At 50.1% G+C, this 26,112-nt stretch overlaps 1 protein-coding gene across 5 annotated transcripts in view; it reads right to left on the bottom strand.

Moving 5' to 3' along the window:
• Window positions 1-1,671: 1,671 nt before the first annotated feature.
• The window catches only part of rassf3 (Ras association domain family member 3), an 85,849-nt gene continuing 61,408 nt past the window's right edge, over window positions 1,672-26,112 (bottom strand). For all 5 annotated transcript variants that reach the window (XM_088646498.1, XM_088646499.1, XM_088646500.1 and 2 more), the window contains 4 exons: window positions 13,605-13,712; window positions 11,240-11,486; window positions 6,966-7,081; window positions 1,672-5,641 (listed from right to left, as the gene is read on the bottom strand). In XM_088646498.1, the coding sequence (XP_088502624.1) occupies window positions 5,492-5,641; window positions 6,966-7,081; window positions 11,240-11,486; window positions 13,605-13,712 (621 nt within the window). In that variant the 3' untranslated portion in view covers window positions 1,672-5,491. The remainder of the gene's footprint in view (window positions 5,642-6,965; window positions 7,082-11,239; window positions 11,487-13,604; window positions 13,713-26,112) is intronic.

The raw sequence follows: 26,112 nt of genomic DNA, 5'->3' as shown, positions 1-26,112 counted from the left end.
CTGTGTGGGTCCTAATGCCCCAGTATAGTGACGGGGACACTAGACTGCAAAAAGGCGCCGTCCTTCGGGTGAGACGTAAAACCGAGATCCTGACTCTCTGTGATCATTAAAAATCCCAGGGTGTCTCTTGACAAGAGTAGGGGTGTTACCCCAGTGTCCTGGACAAATTTCCCCCCTGGCCTTTACCCATCATGGCCTCCTAATAACCCCCCTCTCTGAACTGGCTCCATCCCTCTGCTCTCCTCCCCACTGAGAGCTGGTGTGTGGGAGAGGACTGGAGCATCATCCAGGTGGGGCTGCACACTGGCGGTGGTAGTGGGATTCCCCCTGACCTGGAAAGAGCTCGGAGTGGAGGGGTCAGAGAAGATGTTAATGTGGCATTGAGCAATTCCATATTTTAAAAAACAAATAATGTAGAGACCTTCTTTTACTTCCAAGGAACTTGCGTGTGATTTTTCTGTCATTTGTCACTAGAGGCTGTGGCTCTGGTGCAGCTCTTCCTGGGTTTAGAAGAAAGCCGAGCCGAGTGACCAGGAGAGAGGGAATGGCAGTCTGCGCTACCGGCCCTGCAGCCGGGAAGGACACAGCACTGCCTTTACAGCTGCGAACTCTACACCGAGGGTGGTGGGAGCGTGGAACAACCTGCCCAGCCATGTGGTTGAAGCGGATACCTTGGCAGCTTTCAAAAACCAGGCGGAGACGATCACCTTGGATCAATTACAGGAGCTACTAACGTACCAAAGGGGGTAGATGGACCTCTCATTTGTGACCTCTCTTATGTTGTTATGGATCAGCCCCCTGTCAAACCTAGGTCACCTGCTTTTACTTTCTGGCCTTCGTCCTCTGATTCAATGGGGGGGGAGGGGCGTGTTCTGGTTTCTGTTTTATGGCCAGCACTCACCTGACACCATAGGGACTGTAGATCTTCAGATCTCAGGCTCTTCTCACACTCCACACAGCAAGATCAGCCTGGACAAAGCGCCCTTTCAAAACTCAAGGAGCTGATAACAGGAACTGAAACCACATTTGAGATAAACTGCAATGTTTGTTTGTTTTTTTGCTCAAGGTAAAAGCAGCAACCAGCAGGCTAGCGATTATGCCAGACTGTTCAACTGATCACTCGCTGGGGTATACAAGATGGGGGATAACTCCTGCTTCAGTCACTCTTCTGCACGTAGTCCCAGCATGCATTGCCACCACAGATCAGTCCTGCCATGCTGACATCTCTTTAAGCTGGGAAAGGAAGACCGTAATCTGAGCAAAGGAATCAATGGATCACAAAGTGCACGGGTCAGTGAGATTACCGGGCCAGTCGGTGTGTCAGCAGGTCTTGACTCCTTCATGAGCCAATCAGAGCCTCCAGGCAGGGTCCTGGCTCTAGGACAGGGGTGTCCAGTCCTGGTCCTGCAGGGTCAGTCGGTGTGTCTCCAGGAGCTCAGTGCAGATGAGCTCTTAACGAACTTGAATTAGCTCGTTAGTGCCTTAACGAAACCAATTTCCCAACCTCTCCCAGCTCTTCAGCTGCTGGCACTCTCAAGACGACTTCAGGAAGACCCTAAGACACTCCAGGGTCACAATCTGTGGACCCCTGTGATCCACTATCAATAGCACTATATTCCAGAGAGTGTAATAACCAACAATTACTTCAAGAAAACGTCACAGACCCACAAGCATGTTTAGCAGTTCTGATTTTATTAAAGGGACCAAGGCTCTTAAAAAAAAAAAGCCGCATTCGGTAACAAATTTCAGGAAGCAGTAGCGACCCTATAAAAATATACCTGAACTTGCATTCAGTATAAATCGAAGAAAACCATTGCATCCGAGATCTGCACTGCCGATTCTTGCCAGCTCTCCTGCTCGTTGATACCACCAGCCTCTCCACATCAGCAGCACCAGAAACGCTTTTTTCTCTCTCTGAAGTAACACTTTTCAACCGAGGCAAGATGCGGCCCCTTTATTAAATTAACAGATTTATATATATATATATCAACCAGTGTTGAAACTAAACAGCCGATTACTGGGAGTTGGCCTTTATCACAGTGTTCTATCTCCAAACACAGATTAACATTAAAGCATAGCCTGAAGAAAACGGTGAGATTTTTTGGCAAATAACAGTCATGTTAAACAGCTCCTTTTCTGGGCAATACTGACCCAAGTTTCACATTACAGCACACACGTATCATAAATCACAGATACAGTGGACCTGAAAAGAAGGTTTCCTAATTTAAGAATCATTTCAAAGCACGTTAATGCCCAGGCTCTGTGCCTTCTCAATAGATCAAGCCGTTTTATTCAACAAGTCGTAGTTCAAGTGAAACTACTTCACAGTAAAAAAAAAAAAAGCGATCAAGAACACCGAATAAAGGGCGATTTTCCCAGCTCAATTCTTGCTTTAAACTAACATTTTTTTTCTCTCTTAAACTACACCAGGATTACAGGATATAAGCGATTCTGCTCTCAGTCAATAGCTTTATATTAAAATATATTACCTGTTCTATATCTCTAATAAACAGAACAAAAACGCGAACACGATCCCTGAACAGTGAATAAAGTGCCCAAACGAGAACTCGTGGATGAAGGTTTTTTTTCCCCCATAACTCGGAGCTCAAAATCGCACTACAGTATTCTTATTCGGATAGTGTTGAAGTGGTTTTCAATGCAAGGCCTGTGCTCACAACAGTAACAACAACGATAACAAAAAGCACAGACCGTCTTTTAGCAGGCACTCAAAACAGGATTCTGCAAATGGCTTTTAAGACATGCCCACAAGAACACCAACAGGCGCCAGACCCGCACCGCTGTTTCTCAAGCATTTGCGCCGGACCCAAACTAATCACACCCCCCCAATCGCCTCCGGCTTTAGGTCTTTGGTTTATATTGATTGAAGAAAGACGACAGTGGGAGGGGGGAAACGGAAGAAAGCATGTGCAGTTACAGCAGTTGTCCACTAGGTGTCCCCACAAACGCCGCCCTGCCCGAAAGCCTCTCCGGCTTACAGCGTACATCCTGCACCGCAGTGCTAGCCGGGGGACCGAGCTGAAAGGGGCCCACTACTAAAATTTTAAGCTTTGGTATAAACCCCCCGTGCTTTCCTACAACCAGGAGTACAGCCAGTAAAAATCTTACTGAACTTGAATGGCCTTCCATTCAAATATGCGCGTTTGTTTGTTTGTTTGTTTTAAATGCTGTGAACAGGATCTGGTTGCCGGGTTCCAGGTGTCGCATTGCAATGACGTTTAAAAGGACGCTGAAAAGAAACGCAGGTACGATCGGTTCTTGCGGGTGATCTCCCAATTCCACAGGGGACGTTTACGAGAGCCCACCTGCTGTCCGACGAACTGCTATCCCACCCACGTTCGCGAGTGCATTTCCTGGAGCAGCTACACGTCCATCTCATTCAAAAAAAACAAAAAAACCCGTGAAAAGGATAAAAGGTTATTTTAACAACCAACGACCCGGAATGTCTTTTGTATATTTAATATCCAAACGCGGCTGTTGGGAGCCCCACGCACAAACGCGAGCATTTTCACGGTAAGAATCTGTGCTATAGTACTCGGCTGAATTTCACCCGAACGGGCTGTGAGCGCTGCTTTGGCCTGGAAAATGAACATCTGCTCCTGTTCTGCAATGGATTCGCCTGTTTCCTGACCCCCCCTGTGCCCATTACCGCCATCTCAATTTTCAACTTTCTCCAAACCACTCGTCGACTTCCTCAGATACTTCCCTTTTCCCCAACAGCTCACAAAAACGTTTCCTGCACGGAAACGTTTTTATTTTTTTCTACACGCACAGCGCCAAACCTCCATCAGCACATCGCCTATCCCTACAGCAGTGGTCCCAAACTCCTGGAACTGAAGAGAACTGTCCCTTCCGCTTTCTCAGAATTCTTCATTTCAGGCGCCTGTTTGCGGCAAAAAAACATACTTTTAGCTCTTAAAGAGGTCGAACGGGGTCGGCAATTGGTCTCGACCTCCCTGCACCAATTTCTGAATGTGAGAACTGGCCTCATTCGCCATAAAGCAGAAACACGCTTTGTGGGCGTGACCTACACGGCACCGCCCATTCGTGGGCGTGTCCAACCACCCCCCCACAGTGGGCGCCCCTGACCAGCCACTCCCTATGTGGGCGTGTCCGTTACAGTGCCACTCCCACCCGTGTGTCTGTTCCTCGTCCACTGATCACTAGAAACACTTCTAGAAACACCAGAAGCAGCTGTTTAGACAGATTTAAGAGCTATCAAGCCGAGACGAGGCTGTATAAAAGTTCTGTGCACAGACGGGAGCTGGAACCAATCTGATCAGAGTCAGGGATTCTTGAGTCTCAGGCCTGACGGAAGAAACAAGTCAGTCTAAACAACTGAGAGAATGGGAATCGACCGAGCCACTGTTCGTGCAGGCCTTTGTCTTAAACTGTTTTCACAATCCACATATGAATGTTTGTACATTCTTTGTGTCAGGCTGGTTTTCTAGGTCACCAATGTTGTCCTGTACAGTATATCTTCTGTTAAAAGGGCTCGCTGGCAGTTGCTTTACTGTGGCTGTGCTGCTTTATTACCACCTGAAAAATCCAGGAAGAGGACTGGGAACCACTGCCCTACCACCACCCTAAACCATTCTCCAAGGCGGTCGACAGGCATAGGGTTATGTGGACTAGTGACAGATGTCAGAGTTTGGAGCTCCAGCTGAGATAGACCTAAACTCCGCTAGCCAGGTGCCTACTCCAGTGCTCCCACCCTGAAAGATATCCTCGTTTTCCCACCACCACCCCATCTCCCGCCGCTGAACGGACACCAGGCACAATAAAAAACGCAGAGACGGAGGAACCCCAAAGGGTTTCCGAAAAAGAGTCCAGATCCCGTCCGACAAGGGAGCCCTATTGGCGCAGGCAGGCAGACGGGTTTTCTGACACGTGATTGTCGGGCTCTCTGGGTGCTGTTATTGCTCTTCAATTAGTTTAACTAATAACTGCATCTTCCCAGACCTGGAAGTTTGTTCCCCCTCCGCCTTTAAAAGGTTAAGCCCCGCTTTTGCGTCTCCGAAACCCATAAAGCTTCCACCCTATAAATAAAAAATCATCATCATCATCAAACCGAAAATATTTACAGACCGCTACGTCGTTCTCAAATTAAATTAAAAACATGCTCCCGGCTCGTCCCCCCCCGCGCGACCGTTCACATGTGGCACATGGGGAGTGGCCCCTCCAAAATAAAAAAAACGACTCCGCGCGAGGCAGGCAGACAGGCAAGGAAGAGTGCTGCAGACGAGGACAGTCCCTCAAGTGAAGCTTGCAGCCATCGGTCAACACCGGGGACAGGGCGAGCCGGCGGGGAGGAGGGGTACCTGCGATTGTGGGTCACGGGGTCAGAGTTCGTGACAACCCAGGCACCCCCCGAAATTACCCCCCTCCCCCCCCCTCTATTAAGGAAGCAGCAAGTCCATCCGTCGCTAACGGGACCCTGCCGGGAATTTTGGCCTTCCGGCGCCTTCCGCTGCTAGCCCGGCTTCCCCTCGGCTCGGAGGGCCTCTTCCAGCTTCTGCCGGTAGGTGCGATAGCGCTGCGTCAGGAGTCGGACGTAGTCGGCCTCCTCCTTGTCCAGGATCCGCAGGAAGTTCTGCAGCTCTGGAATGGAAAAGGCGTCCCACTGGGAGGTGGGAAGGGGGCAGGGGGTCAGACAGAGCAGGAAAGCCGGGGGACAAGGAGACCCCCCCAACACGCGTCAACTGGAGAGAAACCGCCCCCCCCCCCCAAAGCCTAACCCCTCCACTGCCTAAAAGGCTGCAGTTTTGAAGACGTGGACCCAGAAGTCTGTGCGGCTACAGTCTCGCTCGGTGACGTCGCTCGCTGCATCGGGAGTCAGAAAACGCTCCCTGGTCCCTCCTCGTGGGAGGTGGGGTGGTGCAGCGCTGGGCTCAGTTCCAGACCCGGGGGTGCTGTCTGTGTGGAGTCTGCATGTGCTCCTCCTCGTCCTCCCACAGTCCAAAGGCAACGCTGGGAGGTTAAATGGCTTCTGGGAAAACTGGCCCTGGTTGGTGTGTGTGTGTGTGTGTGTCTACACCCTGAGATGAACCGATGCGTTGTGCCCTGAACTGGATTAAGCAGTTAGAAAACGGATGGATGGAGACCTCTGTGTTGCCGTGAGGTCTTCTAGGGTTACAAAACAGTCAAGTAGTTAACTTGATAACAAATCGGCTCCTTGTAGCAAAAAGTAGCTGAAGTCTATATTGCGCACAGCGACGATTCTCGGGTTGGTCTTCAAACCAAGATGCGGGCTTCGATCTTCGCGATATTCCTCGGGATGTGACCTCGCCGTGTGTGATGTGGAGCACGCCCAGGACCTAGCTACTGCCCGGTGCGCCTCCTTGACTCTGAGCCTCGTGGGAACATTATGGCCAGCAGCCATATCACCCTGCAACTCACAACTGGCAGCCCCACTGGAGCCCAGCAGGTGTGAGCCTGGTCAGTACCTGGATGGGAGACTCCTGGGAAAAACTAAGGCTGCTGCTGGGAGAAGTGTGAGTGGGGCCAGCAGGGGGCGCTCACCCTGTGGTTCATGTGGGTCCTCATGCCCCAGTATAGTGACGGGGACACTGGACTGTAAACAGGCGCCGTCCTTCGGATGAGACGTAAAACCGAGGTCCTGACTCTCTGTGGTCATTAAAAATCCCAGGGTGTTTCTCGAAAAGAGTAGGGGTGTAACCCCGGTGTCCTGGCCAAATTTCCCATTGGCCCTCACCAATCATGGCCTCCTAATAATCTCCCTCTATGAATTGGCTTCATTACTCTGCTCTCCTCCCCACTGAGAGCTGGTGTGTGGGAGAGGACTGGAGCATCATCCTGCACACTGGTGGTGGTGGAGGGGAGTCCCCATTACCTGTAAAGCGCTTTGAGTGGAGTGTCCAGAAAAGCGCTATATAAGTGTAAGCAATTAAGGGGGGATTTCACCCGAGCGCTGCGGGACGTCTTACCATAACTTCCCCGGTCTGCTGCTCTCGCAGCACGAAGCTCAGGGCCTCCGTGTTGGGGCCGGCCAGGAGCCGCAGGTACAGGGGGTGCTCTCCGTCGGACAGCTTGCACACGTACACTGCAACACACAGCGAGGGAACAGGCGTCATCGAGGGCCGGGTTTCCCCATGAGGCTCTGCAGGCACAGTGCCCAGGGGCCACGCAGGAGGGAAACACCAGTGACTGACGAGAAACGGGCTGGACCAACAGGCCTGCGATGGACTCCAGGTGCTCCAGATCAACGATCAGACGGTGTCCGGCGGCTCTTCTAGAGACTAGGAGTGTCGAAGTGACAGTCGCTCGACTCGTTACATCAGTCGCGCGGTTTAGCATGAGAACAGCTCAAAGTGCGTCACGTCCGCCGACGCCGATCAACTGGCGTTTCTGCGCATGTCGGAGAGGAAGTGCCCGGGGGACCTACGGACACCACAATCCGGCCCTGGCATCATCCCTGCAGTTAAAAAGATTCAAAATCTCCACCCTCTGCTGCACAGGACCGAAGGGGTCTTATCAGGATCAACTAGGGGGGAGTCGGGGGGAGAGAAACTCTGAGGTTTCAGGGCGCGGGCTCAAAACACCTGCTCATTTCGGGGAGCACAGCAACGGCGACAAGGGTTCGGCTGGTCCGCGGAGCGCCATCTTCTGTGATTCAGAACGAGGCAACGAGACCTCATGGGAGGGGAAGCGGCCCTGTGACTCTGTAGACAAGCAGGCTTGTGAATCCAGCTCTTCTCATCCAGCAGAAATATCGCTCTCCACTTCCAGGCAGTTACAAATACGACTTACTTATTAACTCTGCCTGCAGATCACGTTGGAACATTTCTGCAGTGAAACGTCCGCTGCACAACCTGTCCTTATCCACTCGTCCATCACAGTACCTCAGCCAGTACAGGGACTAGTGAGCAGGAAGGGCCGTCTCGCGTCACAATTCTTAACGGCTCGAATGCAAGTTTGCGACGACATGGCGACTTACGGTATTTGAAGTTTGTGAAATTTTTCTTTAGCGCCATTGAGTTAATTTTGTTTCCGAGATTTAATAACCGGAAGGAAAAATTTAGACTCTAGTTCCCCTTTAAAAGGTAAACTACATTGTATGCAACTTTATATATATATTTATCAGAATCTGTATTATGAAGTGGCTTTAAGAATCTAGATACAATGAGTAATGCCTGGCTAGTCTCAACATTTCCAGCTTCAAATTAAAATGTTTGGCCGAGATGCAGTGATCCCAGATTCAGAGATCAAAGCAACTGTAAAGTTCACCTTTAGTTAATTAAGTTCTGGGTAAATGATTAATCGTCAATGAAGAGTCCAAGAGCACAACATCAAAACAACGAGCTTTGCACTTGCAGTAAAATGGAAAGGACTTTGTATGTAAGTTTTCATAGATCACGATTAAACATATTGAATGTATTGATTAATCTTAAATCGGAATCCTTTAGCATGGGAGATGGGAGATCGGGGAAGTGCTAGAGCATTTGATTCCTTAATTCTGCTAGTCGAGTTGGAGTTTACCATTTAACTAATCTACTACTGCACTGCAGCTAAATTGACTGGCTTGACTGGAAACCAGCATCAGAATGTTACTGATCAGTCGGATCAATAACCTACTAGCAATTAAAGGCCATTAACTCAGGCCTGAATGGCCTGCTCTTATTCTCCGATGTCTGTGGTGTGTTCACACAGGACTGGCAATAAAGAGGCAGACATTCTCCCTGCTCTGCTTCATCATCACTGTCACAAACCCACCCAGGGCCAGCAAGAAGCACCCCGCCTGTTCTAATTTAAGATCCCATCATCTCTCCTGCTTTATGCAACAAGACATTAAAAGCGCATGTTGCGTTTTAACACCCTATTCGATACTCGTCTCTCTCGTTTCCCCCTGCCAAGTCTCAGAGGCTCAGCCACTCTGTGAATGTACAACCGACACAATTATCCTGAGCAAAACTACAGGGTGTCGAGACGAGACCCCTTTTGTCACGCAGCGCGATTAAAACCCAGCCAAGACAAAATTGCTCTTCCTGACCAGCGCTAAGCAGAAGCCACGGTCCGCCGTTTTTTATCTCGTCCTCTTGTGCACAACTGACCCCGAGTTAAGGTGCTTGCAAAACAAAAAAAACATGAAACCTTCAGCGCATCTTAATCCTAAGAAACGCCCCGATTTCAGGTCACAGCTCCAAAGTGGCTCTGCGGTGCACGGCGCATTTCCCATCTGCTACAGACAGCAGAGGCAGTCGAAAAACAGATTTTAAAGACGGGAGACATCACAGACTCCCTGAGCACGTGGATTCTATTAGGGAAAGGAACGAGATGTCAGAGGATGATCGCCTTTTTTGTGAAACGGGCGCTTGTGCCACCAGAACGTCCCCTTAATCTGCTCAGGGGGTGTCTAGACAGCACATTTCATTAATGGGAGGAGGTGTCTCCTCCCATTCCTGGTGCTGGTATCGGCAAACACAGCACAGATAAGAGAACCCTGGAATGCGGGATTAGTACTCACAGGGATTCTCCTCTCCCACCTGTGTGCCCCCTGCCGGGACAGGAATGGCATTTGAAAGACCCCGCAGAGCCCAGGCGTGGTTTTAATGCGGCCGAGAGCAGGAGACGGACTGAACCTGCCGAGACCACAGTGCCACGCTAGGACGATCCCCCACTGGGGATCGGAACGCTCTGCCTTTCCGTCTGCTGGGGGGGGGGAGCTCCAGGGAGCAGGAGACCTCAATAATCACACGGACACTTTGCAGCTTTCCAAAAGAGCAGGCCCTTCCCAATTCCAACAAAAACGTTTTTTGCATGTCAGCCGCGTGAGGCGTATATAAGATCGCTTTATTGGCCAGATACAATTTCTTGTATTTGGAATGTGTCTTTTCACAGACCAGGGAGAGAAGCTGGGAGGCAGAGCGCGGGGTCGGCCATTTATACGGCGCCCCTGGAGCAGCTGGGGTGAAGGGCCTCGCTCAGGGGCCCCGACGGAGTAGGATTCCTCTGCCGGGCCGCGGGATTCGAACCGGCAACCTCCCGGCCACAGGCGCAGATCCTGAGCCACAGAGCCAGCGCTCCGCCCCCAATATTTCCCACCGGACGGCCCAGTGTCGAAACTGGCTTTTCACCACAAAGAAAAACAACTGCACAGGATGATACAGCACGCCAGCAGCTGAGTGTTTCCTTCGACCTGGGGTTTATTGGCTTGGAAAGGGAGGGAGACGCGTTTTAAAGGTTCAGATGCCGCTTTCCTGAGGGAAGAGGCAAACTGTGGGTCCACGCTGGGCCCGGCTCACCCCTCGGGGGTTAAACTGACATTTCTCTCCTTTCACAGGAAAGGCCGGGAGCCAGCCAGGGAATGTCTGAACGGGTTCCAAGCCGCGCTGTAAAGCGCTCGCTCGTGCTGTTCTGCAGTTGCTGGGCTCTCCCTGCGCTCCAGCTGTGCTGGGGTATTAATAGCGCCGTGTTGTGTTTGGAAGGCCTGCGACATTCCAGATCGCTGGCAGATGGCCTTCGCACATGCCCCGAGAGCGGGCGTGCCCGTCCTGGATCCCCTGTCCTCTGCGGGGTGGGTTTGCAAGCGCCGCGGTTTAATGGCGTTATCAAGTGGTCTCTCTCTCTCTCTCTCGAGGGAAGAGCACGCGGAGGATCGGTCCGTCTTTCAAGTGAACGCATCCCAGGAACGAACGAGTCAGAACTCGGGGAAAACAGCTGGCGCAAGCAGGAACGGCGTGAAAGCGCATTTTAAACCAAGGACAGGAGGCGCGGCTTTACGCAAAGGGTGGTAGGAGTGTGGGACAAACCACGTGGTTGAAGCCGATAGCCTGGCTTCGCCCTAGACAGAGCTGGAGGAGACCCTCCTGTCAGGACAGGAGGCTCTTCTTTACGCAGAGGGTGGTGGGGGTGTGGAACAAGCTGCCCAGCCGTGTGGTTGAACCTGATAACCTGGCTTTTTTTCCCCACGAAAAGTCTTAATGAGATCCTGGGATCAGTTAACTGCGCGCTACCGAACGCAATGACCCAACGCCCTCCTCTCACTTGTAACAGTTCTTCTACAACACGGATCGGCGATCAGCTGCTCCGCTGCGGCAAACACCAGGTTGCCCTCTCGAGATCAGCCGATATTTGAAACGCGGACCCGCAACGTGGTTCCGTTTAAAAACCGGGCTCGTTTGTCACGGGAGAGAGAGAGAGACCGGATTCTCCCGCTACTCTGCCTCAGGGGAGTGTGCGCGCGGATGTCGGGGACCCCCACCTTGGTCCTCCTTGTGGCAGCACTTGAAAAGGGCGAACTTGGCGGGGTTGTCAGCCACCAGGAACTTGCCGAGCAGGGCCTCGATCACCTCCTGCGCGGTGTTGGCGCTGCTGATGTGCAGCGTGTTGGTGGAGCCCCTGGGCAGGAAGAAGGCCTCCTCCCTGCCGCCCCTGGGCGCCCGCACGGTGATGGGCCTCTTCAGCTCCATCTGCACCTTGATGAACCCCGTATACAGGCCGCTGGCGTTCTGCGGGAGGAAAGAGGGGAGAGCCGTGGCAGGGCGAGCAAGCGAGCAGCGAGCCTCCGAGTTTCTAGTCCTCGGACACAGATTCGCCTGCGGTGAATCTTTAATTGATTAACGAGAAGAGTCACATTCGTGCTGGGGGCTAATCTCGACCGGGTCTGGTATAGAAAGGGGGCGGCACAGTGGTGGGCATTGCTGCCTCGGGGCGCTGGGGCCCTGGGTTCAACCCCTGGGGTGCTGTCTGTGTGGAGTTTGCATGTTCCCCCCCCCTCGCGTTCGTGCGAGTTTCCTCAGGGTGCTCCGGTTTCCAAAGACATGCTGGTAGCATAAATGGCTTCTGGGAAAACTGGCCCTGGTGCGAGAGTGTGTGGTTCTGTGTCTGTGTGTGCCCTGCGACGGACTGGCGTCCCATCCAGGGTGTATCCTGCCCTGTGACCACTGCTTGCTAGGATAGGCTCCGGCTGTCCTGCGACCATGAACTGGATAAAGCAACTGGAAAATAGGTGGGTTTTCATTCGATTAAATTATCCAGAAGTTAGATAAAAGTAATTGAACTGGGGGCCCTAACTCTGCAAGGCACTAATGCTAACCTCTGTTCCACTGTGCCACCCTATAAATCAACTTCAATTTAAGTAACTGGTCTGGAACAAAGCTTAAAACATAAATGAACAGTAGTCCCAGGGTCACATTTGTCAACCACTTAAAAATGATCAGGTTACAAAAAACAGTGTATTATGCATGTTCCAAAAACAAACTCTTTTCACAGCTAAAGGATTGAATTTTGAAGCTGGTGAAAAAGCAACATCAGTAATGGTTTGGTACTGTAGCTAGCGCCTTATACACTGGTGACTTAAGTGTTGTTGTTTTTTGTAGACCCAAAGAGAACAGAAAACTCTCAGAGGTGAGCTTTTATTGGACCATTCCTGAAATCTCAAACCTTTTTCTCAGTTGAGGCTTCTTGTTTCAAATCCCAGACTAAAAACTCTTGCCTGATTACTTAATAAAAATAAGAACATGTTGAGTAGCTACACGACTGCAAAGCAAAACTTGCTACACCGGCATATTGTCCCCAGTTGTTTTTTTTCTGTAATTTTCTACTTTCCTACTTTCTTCTACGTTTTGCATTTGAATCCTCCGAAAAACACGAAATGCTAAAAGCTCTAAAATGTGGTGGTGTAAAAATAGTGTTATTTATTCATTTATAAATAAATAACGTTATTTATTTGTTATGATTGCGATCATTCTCGTTTCAGCAGAAAACGGGTTAAACAGAGGAGATGAAGCAAACTTTTGAGGTCATCACTGGCATTGTGAAGCAGAAGTGGCTACAGAAAACAAAACAAAGAAATTCCGTGGAAACGGAGGCAAGGGTGAGTCACGCCTTGCTTTTATAGATCACAAACAAGACGACAAAGAAAACTGCTTGGGCAGAATTTTTCCAGAAGTACTGTAGGTGAAGGCTTTGATTTGGGGGAAAGAAAACCGTCTGAACTACAGCTCCTTAATTCAACCAACAAGAAATACATATCAGAACCTGCTCGAAGAAGGATTTCCATCTGTCCATTTTGCTGTCTCACAGCCACCAAATACAGGGTCACAGGGGGAACGGGAGTCTATCCCAGCAAGCAACAGGCGCAAGGCAGGATACACCCTGGACAGGATGCCAGTCCACCACAGGACACAGCAAATTAACCTACCAGCATGTTTTTGGACTGTTGGGTGGGGGGAGGGAACGGAGCACCCAGAGAAAACCTATGCAAACATAAGGGGAACATGCAAACTCCACACAGACAGCATCCCAGGAACTGAGCCCAGGGACAGAACTCAGGGCCTGCAAGGCAGCAATCCTAATCACTGCCCTGAGGGAAGATTTAACAGCAAGTACTACACAACACACGGGCCAGCGGGTCTTGCAGACCTCTTAAGTCTTTAAAACCTTTAGTCCAGAGAAATAATTAAATCAGTCCAATTAGAATGAAGTGCTCTGGACCAGAGAGAGGGTTAATCCAATGTGAGTAGAATGAGGTGCACGGATATTTCAATTAAAAAAAATCGTTTGGGGGAAACAAAACGATTAAAAAGATTTACATGGCCCGCACAAAAACAAGAAAGTCGACTTACCAAGGTCATTTTCAGATGGTCCGTGACCGAGGCGTTGTAGAGTTCGATCTTCTGCCGGATCTCCTCTTTGCTGAGCTGTGTGCGCTGTTCTCTCTCCTTCTCCACATCCTAGGGAGCACAAGGGAGACAACGAGACGTCAGAGCATGTCAAAACAGCGGACGGCGCACACAGAGGAGCAGCAGGGAGTGCATCACAAGTCTACCACATAGAGGACATCAACACTAAACTGAACTCCTTACGCTTATCTAGAGCTTTTCCGGACACCCCACTCAAAGCAGATGAAACTTAAAACTGAGGTCCTGATTCTCTGCGGTCATTTAAAATCCCAGGGCGTCTCTCGACAAGAGTAGGGGTGTTACCCCAGTGTCCTGGCCAAATTTCCCCCCTGGCCTTTACCCCTCATGGCCTCCTAATAACCCCCCTCTCTGAACTGGCTCCATCCCTCTGCTCTCCTTCCCACTGAGAGCTGGTGTGTGTGAGAGGACTGGAGCATCATCCAGGTGGGGCTGCACACTGGTGGGGGTAGTGGGATTCCCCCTGGCCTGGAAAGAGCCAGTGGAGGGTCCAGAGAAGAACATCTTAAGATTTCTCCTTGACCTTAAGGAGGTGTCCCATCCAGCTGCCAGACATACTCAGGGGAAAAAAAAAAAATCTTCATACAATTTTAAAGTTTGCAATACTTAACACGTCTAGTACAAACAGCCGGGCAGGACAACACATCACTGTCACAGGACCTGAAAATCAGAACCATCGCAACAATTACCAGCTTTAAAAGAACTCACGCTGGGGCAGGGAGTCTTTAAGAATGGACGGGCTCTTTTACTCATTTCTCCCATTGGTGCCCCCGTAAGAGCAGATCAACCCATATCAGGGCGTAGAGGATTCAGCGATTTCACATCGGTTCACACGACACTCTGGTCTCTGCTCGTCTCGGTCACCGACTGCTTCCAGATCTCAATCCCTCCTGACCCCACCTTTTTTTTTTTGGCCTTAAAAGAGCAAACCTCTAAAAGTAACTCTGCGCAGACAGGTGGGGGATCTGAGAGATCTAGGAGGAGTTTTGTAAAAACGCGACTTCTGGACAAGATCTGCTGGCCTTCTTTCAATGCATGATGGGATCTAGCCGGACAGCAACACACGCCGCCGTGAGGAGAACGTGCAAACTCCGCACAGTAGGTTCCCAGGCCCCAAGAGGTAGGAGTACTCCGATACACATGGAATCTTCCCCCCCCACAATACATTTTTCTAGAACGTTCGGGACACCAGCCGTTAGCCGACCTTAAAATGTGGTTGCAGGCTCAACGACCAGATCTCATTCAATAAAGGCTGCAGCAATGAAACGTTGTATGAATACCTCATCCACAGCCAAGGGAACCCTAATTATTTTGCTTCCATGGGCTGGGCACCTACCCTGAGTGCTGCCGACACGGAAAACCACACAGAAATCAACAGGCCTCCCTCTGCCTTACTGTGGTCCTCTATATAAACGGGGGCGGCCATCTCTGCCTTAGGCTGCCCTGAACATGGATTCTGCCCACCACAGCGTCTGTTAAGACCCCAGGGCCTGCTGGGAAATTAAACTAGCTGGCTGGCGTTCAACGGAGTCGACAAACCCAGGGCCCCCCCAACATCCCCTCCCCTCCCCTGAAGGGGAGAATGTGCGCACAGACAGCACCCTGACGGCTCAGTTGGGCCCTACAGCTGTAGCGCTGCCTTTCCAAAAGGAAATGTTGACGCGACTTCAAGCTCAAGACCGTGTTGGCATTAACTCTATATGGCCGGAGAGCTATTTAAAGAAAGAGCACGTGACTCTCCCCTGCACTGCAGTCGTCTGAACTCAGCTGGGGGACAAAACCTTAAGTCTGATCTGACTTCCCTCAGCCTCTATAACTGTTACACAGAAACCTGCCTGAAGCCTCAGTTCCATTGCTGGCTTCTAGATGTACATGAACAACGAGTTGGTGCGGAGAGGCTACTACAAGGGTCTTTATTCTCAACAGCATGTTCACTAGGTTTAGGGTGCGGGAGATGGGAACAAGCTGCCCAGCCACGACGTTGAAGTCGATACCCTGCCTTCTCTCATAGACACAGCCGGATAAGATCCTCCACTCAGGACAGGAGGCACTTACTTTACACAAAGAGTGGTGGGGGTGTGGAACAAGCTGTCCAGCCATGTTATTGAAGCCAATACCCTGACTTCTGTCAAGACGCAGGAGAATAAGAGCCTCCAGTCAGGACTGGAGGGGTTTCTTTACACAAAGAGTGGTGGGGGTGTGGGACGAGCTGCCCAGCCATGCTGCTGAAGGCGATACCCTGACTTCTGTCAAGACGCAGCGGGATGAGAGCCTCCAGTCAGGACAGGAGGGGTTTCTTTACACAAAGGGTGGTGGGGGTGGGGAACAAGCTGCCCAGCCATGTTGTTGAAGCCGATACCCTAGCTTCTCTCGAGACAGCTGGATTAGACCTTCGGCCCAATTAGCCACAAACTACCAAACGGTCCAGAATGGCCTCTTATCATTTGTTACCCTTCGTATGGTCACTGGTTCCCAGAATACAATGGGGCCAAACACTAAGATGCACAGCAAAGAACTGCACGACTCTTCTCATGCCCCAGATATAGCTTCTACAAGTTTTCTGGGGTTTCAAGTCGGGTATAAAAGGACAGAGAGTCCAGAAACACGCAGTAAGTACTGCCTCAGCACAGCTGTGGCAGGAACGACCCGACAGCTCCCCAGTCAGAGATTAGAAGCAGTCGCCACACCTTATATGGTTTAAAACCACAAATCGATTCACTGCGCGAAGCCAAATAACATTTTGAGCTCCGCGTCTACTCTGAGATAACGTTCCCCGAGCCCCTGCCACTTCGCCGTTTGCGGATTAAGACAAACGCTCTGTTAATAAAACAAACTCAAGGGGTCCTGCGTTCAAAACTCTTGGACAGCAGTTGGGAATTTGAGCTCTCATGTGTTTTGAAGACAAGACTTCAGATTGTTAACAAATGACATAACTTGATTAAAATGCAATCCTCAGAGTTCCAGCACGCTGTTTCTTTGTCTGGGGCTTTAACTGTTGAAAGGGCCTTTTGTATAACTAACCAGATAATAAGACTATATGATAAAGTCGTATAAGACTCATCTGATGTTTATAGCGACAAGTGTTATCATCATCATGACAAGGACGACATGCTAGAACCAGAGACAGAGTATTAAACTGTCTAGAACAGCCGGGCACATTAATCGCACAAGATTCAGCGGCAGTCCAGGGCACATTAATCGCACAAGATTCAGCGGCGGTCCAGGGCACATTAATCGCACAAGATTCAGCGGCGGTCCAGGGCACATTAATCGCACAAGATTCAGCGGCGGTCCAGGGCACATTAATCGCACAAGATTCAGCGGCGGTCCAGGGCACATTAATCGCACAAGATTCAGCGGCAGTTCAGGGCACATTAATCGCACAAGATTCAGCGGCGGTCCAGGGCACATTAATCGCACAAGATTCAGCGGCGGTCCAGGGCACATTAATCGCACAAGATTCAGCGGCGGTCCAGGGCACATTAATCGCACAAGATTCAGCGGCGGTCCAGGGCACATTAATCGCACAAGATTCAGCGGCGGTCCAGGGCACATTAATCGCACAAGATTCAGCAGCGGTCCAGGGCACATTAATCGCACAAGATTCAGCGGCAGTTCAGGACACATTAATCGCACAAGATTCAGCGGCGGTTCAGAAGCTGGGATGACATGAAAGACTCCTGCCAGCGTGAGAAAAGTACTTGCTGGTCAATCAAAGACCGGTTCCTCTGGCTGCTGCAGCTATGCTCCTGCTCTCCCTTCAAAAAGGAAGAAAAGGTCACTTTTCAGACCGTTGAGGATTTCAGAAGAAAGCAACGCCCTCCCCCTTCAGATACTGTGTTTATTAATTAGAGACTTAAAAGACACAGTCGGACCCCATCGCCTACTTGCACAGCCTATCAGAAGTTACTGCAGGCAACTTCATAGCCCGATACCGGGTACAGGCAGCAGTTCCCAACTCCCAAAGCTCGGACAGCTTCTCCTTTACTGTAATCCCTCTCAGAGCTCCACCTGCAGGAGGAATCGGAGATCCTGGTGTGGAAGGCGTCTTCCTCAAGTTCTCCACGAAGGCTGGCAGAGCGTGGAGAAACTGCACTGCGCTGCGTACGCGGGGAACGAGGGCCGCCTTCCTCTCGTCCACAGCACAATTAAAGCTCGTTAAGGGAACTGCCTCGTCCAAAAGCGGAGAGGCGCTGGTTACGTGGAAAAATGTATAAAGAAAATCAGCAAATGTTTGCTTAAGGTTTCTCTGCCCCTTTCCTTGGCCCATTGTAAGGTGTTCTCCCAACACTCGCAGTCATTCTAAAAAGAACACCGTTACATTAAATAATAAAACTCCTTACACTTATAAAGCTCTTTTCTGGACCCTCCACTCCGAGCTCTTTCCAGGTTAAGGCGAATCCCACTGCCCCCACCAGTGTGCAGCCCCACCTGGATGATGCTCCAGTCCTCTCACACACACCAGCTCTCAGTGGGGAGGAGAGCAGAGGGATGGAGCCAGTTCAGAGAGGGGGGTTATTAGGAGGCCATGAGGGGTAAAGGCCAGGGGGGAAATTTGGCCAGGACACTGGGGTAACACCCCTACTCTTGTCGAGACACACCCTGGGATTTTTAATGACCACAGAGAGTCAGGACCTCGGTTTGACGTCTCATCCGAAGGACGGCGCCTGTTTACAGTCTAGTGTCCCCATCACTATAGTGGGGCATGAGGACCCACACAGACCGCAGGGTGAGCTCCCCCTGCTGGCCCCACTCACACCTCTCCCAGCAGCAGCCTCAGCTTTCCCAGGAGTCTCCCCTCCAGGTACTGGCCAGGCTCACACACCTGCTGAGCTCCAGTGGGGCTGCCAGCTGGGAGCTGCAGGGTGATATGGCTGCAATAAAAAAAAAAACTTCTGATGATACCAAATGAGTCTGTTTAATGAGCACGGCAGCTGCAGCTCAACAACGTGAGCAAACTCTGACCATCTTAATGCTAACCAGGGTCTGGGCCGGAGCTCCAACTTCTCCAACTTGCAAACAGGACCTCCTGTCTGCAAGATCCCCTTTTGTAACCGATGTTCTCTACCACTGCCTCCAACGATCATGTTCCGTTACTCTTTGGCTACTGTACAGCCTATTCACCGCAGGGCAAGACAGTGGAAGCCTTTTTCATTGGACTTAAAGTGCTATGGACTCGCATTATTCAATTAAACCATTACATCTTGGAGAAGGAACACAGGAAAACCAGATGTTGCTAAAACTCCTGCTCTTGATTCCAAGACGCTAAGTCGATTAAACAGAAAACACTACGCTGTTTGTTCGAGAAGGACATCCAACTCACACCCTAGAGGGAAACACTACCAAGTCCTGACTTTTTCCCTGCACAAAGTTAGCTCAAACCAACCAAGGGCAGTTTATCAGCCCGCACACCACGAGAGACAGAATTAGGACCACTTCTTCAGAAAACAAACAGCATGTTATGCAAACCGACACACCACACGCACATCACAAGCGACTGGGCTGCCTTGTGCTTTAAGTATCCCAAATCACATTGGGATAAACCTTCTTCAGAAAGACTGTAATGAAGATCCAAGCATCAGTGGGTCACGTTATTCAGCGGCTCACTCACAATGACTGTTTTCAGAACTGTTCATGGCCGTGACCAAGTTTCCAAACGGCACCAAAAAATACACTGTGGGACTGTCTCAAGGAACAGCAATTAAAAAGCCCAGCTTGGGCACCATATGAGGGCCACTCCAGTAACTGAAATACATCAAGCAGGTAAACTTTTTATACAGGGGAGGGGGAAAAACTGCTGTAGCGAAGAGTTGCTCAAGGTGTAGCAGCTCACCTTATGCCAAACGGGCTGGTTCTGGATGCGTCTGCCAACAAATTTGCTTTTTTAGGCCCACCTGGGACACCAGCTGAGCTATACCGCACAGAGAGGGTGGCAGAAGGAGGAGCTGATCGGGAGAGGGTTAGGAAACTCTGAACAGCACTGCCGACTGCGTGACAAAGCCAGACAAGCACCAGCCAGCCGATGAGCTAATGAGTCTCTTCCTTCTTCTCCTGCTTTGATTTCACATCCTCTGAGGCGGGTTTCCCCAAGAACAGGGACTGCAGCTCTTAAAAGGGGAGGTAATCAGGCTGTGTTTTTGTGTCCATCTTTGTCCTTCCTAACGGCACAAATTTAGGGATCGCAAGAAAACTACCAGTACATGGATTAATTCCCCACCACTGTGGGGTCTTGAGCAAAGTAGCTGTGACACACGTGATCCCTAACCTCTGTAGCAAAGGGAGAGCTCAGGTGAAGCACATTTCTTCTCCCTGCGCGGGACACTGGAGGCTTAGTCTACTCTGGGGTATCATGCTGCGTCCGACAATGACAGACGCGCCAAAGGTAGAGGCGTCTGAGAAACGAGCTGCTCTTTCTGCCCTTGTCCTTTCAGAGGAACAGACGATCGTACCGTCTGCCTCTGTTGGAGCGAAGCTGGGGTTTTGAGAGTCGGGAGGTGAGCCCAAGAATTGGCTGAGAGAGACAAAGCAGGGAAGCTGCAGAAAGGAGGGGTGTAGGTCACAGCCAAGGTACAAGTGAGAAGCCTGCAGGCAAGCATGGTGCTGGCAAAACACCATCAGAAGCAAAGTGTGGCTCAGAGCTCGAAGGTACGAACAGGCAAATCCAGAAGACAAGGTTAGAGAGACGCGAGGGTCAAACATCCAAGACAAGAAACTAAAGAACTACAACACTAAGGAACTCAGAGAGGCTCTACATAGACTCAAAAAGCAAAACTCTATACAAAATCACTGTGAGAGCAGACCTTAAGTATCCTGGACCACCTGAGGCGTGGTTGTATAGTGCCCACAGGTGGTACAGGCCTCCCGTCTGATCATGTATTCATGGCAACCAGCACTGACTGACAGATGGGTAGGGGCTTGTCTGGCTGCCGTGGCAGTGCTAGCTCGCTCTGCAGCACTCCAGCAGGGGGCGAGCCTGACACAAACACAGAGATCTAATGTCTTCCACCATCCATACGAAGGAACACATGGTTTGTTACAAACAAGAACAGGCCAGCAGGCCCCTTCCAGCCAGTGAGAAGGACTCAGTTAATTCCTGCAATGGTCATTTTTTAAACAAAGAAACAAGATGTGGACCTCAGACTCAGCGAAAGACGGAATAATAAAGTACAGCATCGGTCGAAAAAATACAAAGAAGTACCATTATTCATATTTATATTAAAATTAATTTTAATAAATATATAAAAATAATAATTCACAAGGCCTAGAATAACCAATGAAAAGTGGAAGGTTTTAGACTCAGTATAGCATGAGCAAAAAGCACAAACGCTCAGTATCCTGAGAGTGGAGACACAAGGCCCTGAATTTGATAAGCGGATCAGTGGATCGCCGGTTGCAGGGTGATGTAGCTGCTGGCTATGAATAAAATGTTAATTTTCAAACATTTCAATCACCTTTATAAGGACACCCAACAATATCTGAGCATTAGAGACTTTTCATAGCCTAAAGGGGCAAGGAAAACCAGACATCCCTGATGCTTTCAGCTAAATATAAATTCATTGTGTCAGACAAAACCACAACCAACGCACAAAGAGCTAGGTTTTCCTCTGAAGCCAAGAAGAATGGCAAAATGCACAACAGCACAGACGGAAAGCTACAACTGGAAAAAACAATCCATTACTATCTTTTACTGAAGATGAAGGAAAAAGGAATTAAAGAAAAGAAAAAGGCCTCCTTCCTGAGACATTATTTTTATTTCTGCCTAAGTTGTGGATCCTCCTATGATCAGGAAGCCTGTGGGTCGACATTTTCAAACAAAGCGTTTCTGTTTCAAGAAGTTCCTAAAATGATTTAACAGCTCCCCAGCAACACTGATCTCAGAAGTGAAGCCAACAATAAAATAAAGTATCACAAAACAAGAGGTCACCCACTTGCTAGTAGTTAATTGACCCAAGTGATTTCTTGAAAGAAACCAAGGTCTCGTCTCCTAGAGCGCTGCTGGCTGGCTCGTTCCCTACTCCCACAACTATTTGTGTAAAGAAGCTTCTTCCGTTTTAGGTACTTCCCATGTAGTTTCCACTTGTGTCCTATGATCCCCGTTTCATCATGTAGAAATCTGACCCGGGCCAGGGGTCACTGTTTACAACACCCTCAAGCCAGATCAGGAGCAGACACCTGCTGTTGTACATGATGTCTCAATAATAGCTGAAAGACTGGACAATGTCATCGAGAATAGCCACTGGATCATAACTAGAAAGCAAGACTCTTAAACCCCCATGCATGGTAATAACATGGCTGATTATAAAACCCTCTGTAGCACTGCTGTAATTCAGGGCTCTGTGGGAAAGACACCCTGTGTGTGTCTCCTTCAGTGCTCTCTAGAAGTGGCCGTTTTCCCCGAGTTCAGGCAGTGCCTGTTTGAATAGTTGGACCTGGTCCCCTTGTCATCTTCGCTTCTCGAGACTCTAAAGGATTCAGTTCCAGGAGTTTGCTTAAGCACCGGGCTCTATCTGGTTTCTCTTCTCAGCGAGATGTAATCTTGACTGAAACAGTGACCGATTTCTACAAGCGCAAAGGCAGGCAAACCACACGGACAAGTCACTGCTGGCAGGCTATGGGTCAGGGCGTGCATGTTCCTCTGAAGACACCAGCTCTGATCATCCTGCAGGAATGCAGGGAGTGCAATACAAGCTACGCAGAGACAGCAAAGCCAATCTGAGGATTCTCCATTTGCACAGCAAAGGGGGGGGGGGGGGGGGGGGACCCCAAATGATTCAATGCCAGTTGGCATGGCGTTGCTGCCTCACAGCACTGGAGCCCTGGGTTCAGATCTGGACCTAGGGTAGTGTCTGTGTGGAGTTTGCATGTTCTCCTCAGGATCACGTGGGTTTCCTCCAGGTGTTCTGGTTAATTGGCGAGTGTGTGTGTGTCCTGTGATGGACTGGCCCTGGTGTAAACGTGTGTGTGTGTGTGTGTGTGTGTGTCCTGTGATGGACTGGCCCTCGTGTGAGTGTGTCTGTGTCTATGTGTGCGTCTCCTGTGATGGACTGGCCTTGGTGTGAGTGTGTGTGTGTCTGTGTGTGTCCTGTGATGGACTGGTGTCCTGTCCAGGGTGTACCCTGCCTTGTGCCCGTTGCTTGCTGGGATAGACTCCAGCTCCCCCACAACCTTGTACTGGATGAAAGTAGTCAGAAAATTAATGGTTGGTTCCCATCAAGAGATCTTCATTACCACCAAGCGACAGCACTGCCAATTCCCAAACCAGCAGGACCGAGCAGTCAGAGCATCCCTGTGCTGTCAGTGTGCTACAAATTCAACAGTCAGACTTCCTCACTGCCTGCACAGGAAATCCAGGCCATTAGCAGTGTATGGCACCACCTTTCCTAAAACCATTGCCTTCTCTGCTAATGAGCGTCACGGACACTCTGTGCACAGTTTTGAGTGCCCACTCCTTGGAAAGACCCCACAGCCTCGTGCACTCGAGTCGAGTCCACGATGTCAAGCTTGTCCTTGTACAGGGCTGACCTGGCTCCAATGAAAACTGCAGTAATTGGCAGCAGTATAAGATAAATTTCAAAGACAGTCTTATGAAGTATATCCCCTTTACTACTTCTGACTAGCTAATAATCTTTACTTTATGTAAACCAATGAAATACTGTGAAAACATCTGATCGTTGTACTAAAATCTATGCATTTTTTGGGCAATCCACTTCACTTTTTTCTCTTCTTATTTATTTATCAAATGCTGGTAAAGGTTATATCATTAAGGTTACAATCCAGAGGACTGATTTGGCCCATGAGACCTGCTTGGGAGTTAGTACTTTACTGACCTCAGGATCTGATCCAGCTGTGTCTGGAGAGAAGCCAGGCTACCTGCTTCAAGAACACGGCTAGACACCTTGTTCCACACCCCCACCACCCTCTGTGTAAAGAAGTGTCTCCTGTCCAGACTTGAGGATCTCACCCAGTTGTGTCTTGACAGATGCCAGGCTATCAAACTCTTAACACAGCTGGACAGCTTGTTCCACCCTCCCACCCCCCTTTGCGTTTCCGTAATTTTGAGCTCATGCTTCACTGATGATTCCCAGCCATGACAATTGCAGCAGGGCGCTGTAATGGAGCACATTCACCACTCAGTCAGTCTTACTCAGTGAAATTAAACAGAAATGTGGCCATTTAATCAAGCAGTCCGTCCTCACTGTCCCACTCAAATCCTCACCCAAAACCCAATCATTACAGTAAAATAATTTTCTCGTTTTTCGCAATTCTTCATTATTTGAAATAATGGCTCACTGTGCTGTAACACACAGCTACGTCATCATACAGCTCACAGGTTGCTGTGAGCCTGGTCAGTACCTGGAGGGGAGACTCCTGGGAAAGCTGAGGCTGCTGCTGGGAGAGGTGTGAGTGGGGGCCAGCAGGGGGCGCTCACCCTGCGGTCTGTGTGGGTCCTCATGCCCCAGTATAGTGAGGGGGACACTAGACTGTAAACAGGCACCGTCCTTCAGATGAGACGTAAAACGGAGGCCCTGACTCTCTGTGGTCATTAAAAATCCCAGGGTGTCTCTCAACAAGAGTAGGGGTGTTACCCTAGTGTCCTGACCAAATTTCCCCCCTGGGCTTTACCCATCATGGCCTCCTAATAACCCCCCTCTCTGAACTGGCTTCATCCCTCTGTTGAGGGGCCGCTGTGCAGGAGCTACTGTAGTGGGTGTGTTGCAGGCAGCCAGTGTTGACACAGAAAGGAACTTGACAGATAAGATCTTCCCCCAGCCCCCAGCACCAGGCTGATGTCAGCTCTCGGTCTGTTGACACAGCAGCACAATCTGGGCCGGGGTGGGAGATCACCTGCTGAATGCCTCCGCCTCTCCTTGCGCAATTCAGGCCGAAAGGAGCCACCCCAGTCGATCCACGTAGACCTGATTCAGCACTTGTTCCCATGGACGGAACTAAAAATCACTGTGTGTGTACTGGAGTGTCCAGTCAGTGTGCCTGTATGAACCCCTCTCTCTCTCAGTGCAGTGTTAATGTACTGGAGTGTCCAGTCAGTGTGCCTGTATTAACCCCACTCTCTCTCAGTGCAGTGTTAATGTACTGGAGTGTCCAGTCAGTGTGTCTGTATGAACCCCTCTCTCTCTCAGTGCAGTGTCCAGTCAGTGTGTCTGTATGAACCCCTCTCTCTCTCAGCGCAGTGTTAATGTACTGGAGTGTCCAGTCAGTGTGTCTGTATGAACCCCTCTCTCTCTCAGTGCAGTGTTAATGTACTGGAGTGTCCAGTCAGTGTGCCTGTATTAACCCCTCTCTCTCTCAGTGCAGTGTTAATGTACTCCAGAGTCTCTCTCTCTCTCATTATGTACCCAAGTGTCTGTTAGCACACACTGGCTGCACCATGAATAGACTGGCAGACAGAAGCCTGTGCTCTGTTTGTTTAAACACAGCAGCTAGTACAACAGCCTGCTCTGTTTGAGCCAGAAGGTCAAGCCAGGCACTGAACTGTGAAAAAGTGTCAAAGCAGATCGCCAAAAAAACAAACAGATCAAAAATACACCGAAGCTTTGCGACGACGTACTTGGCTGACAGAGGAGAAAATGAAAAGTTCAGACTTTTCTTGCACGGTCTGGATCAAATCCATTCAAAAACTGCACGTTTCTCCATGCTGAATTATAACCTTGGCAGCTGTTCATGGTGGCCTGGAGGAGACCAGAGTGACGCATTCATCTCACGACTCACCGAGACGTTCTTCCTGTGCCCCTGGATAATAAAGACGTTCTTGAGTGCGTAATGTTTAAACGCCACGTGAGAAAATGTCACACCTGCAGAAGCTACTTTGCACTTACAGATTTGAGTTCGCACAGAAGGGCATGAAAACCGAGCCCCACATTTACCAGGTTTATCCAGCCGTCCATTTTCAAACCACTTTATCGAATTCAGGGGCGCAGGGGAGCTGGAGTCTATCCCAGCAAGCAACGGGCGCAAGGCAGGATACGCCCTGGACAGGACGCCAGGAAAACGTTGGCACAAACATTCAACAGGCACACACTCACAACCGTCTCAGACGCCAACGAACCTCCCAGCCTGTCTTTCGACTTTGAACTCCTGGGCTACGATCCACGTCAAAGTGAAAACGAAAACATGAGACGCGCTGTTTTGCTCGCTGTCTGCCGAACTGAACGTCTCTAATGCAAGTCGCACAGGGGTGTGTACAAAGCCATCGCCTGTTCCGATAAGCATTGCAACACTATAGTCCCCGTAGCTCGACCCCAGCAGTCTCGGCTGTCGGGCGACAATTCCAAGAAAGAGGCCGGCGTTTCCTGGGAAGACTCTCCCGCCCCCACCGATCAAGATCCGCACAGCACACAGCCGCACAGAGGAGCAAGCTGTGGTCAACAGGTACAGGTACAGGTACAGGTACAGGTACGACAGCAGGCCTAGCTCG

The sequence above is a fragment of the Lepisosteus platostomus genome, chromosome 9 (genome assembly GCF_059453375.1).
Source record: "Lepisosteus platostomus isolate fLepPlt1 chromosome 9, fLepPlt1.hap1, whole genome shotgun sequence".
In the NCBI taxonomy this organism is placed as follows: Eukaryota; Metazoa; Chordata; class Actinopteri; order Semionotiformes; family Lepisosteidae; genus Lepisosteus; species Lepisosteus platostomus.
Note: the sequence above shows the minus strand (reverse complement) of the source record. Positions and strands in the feature narration are given on the sequence as shown.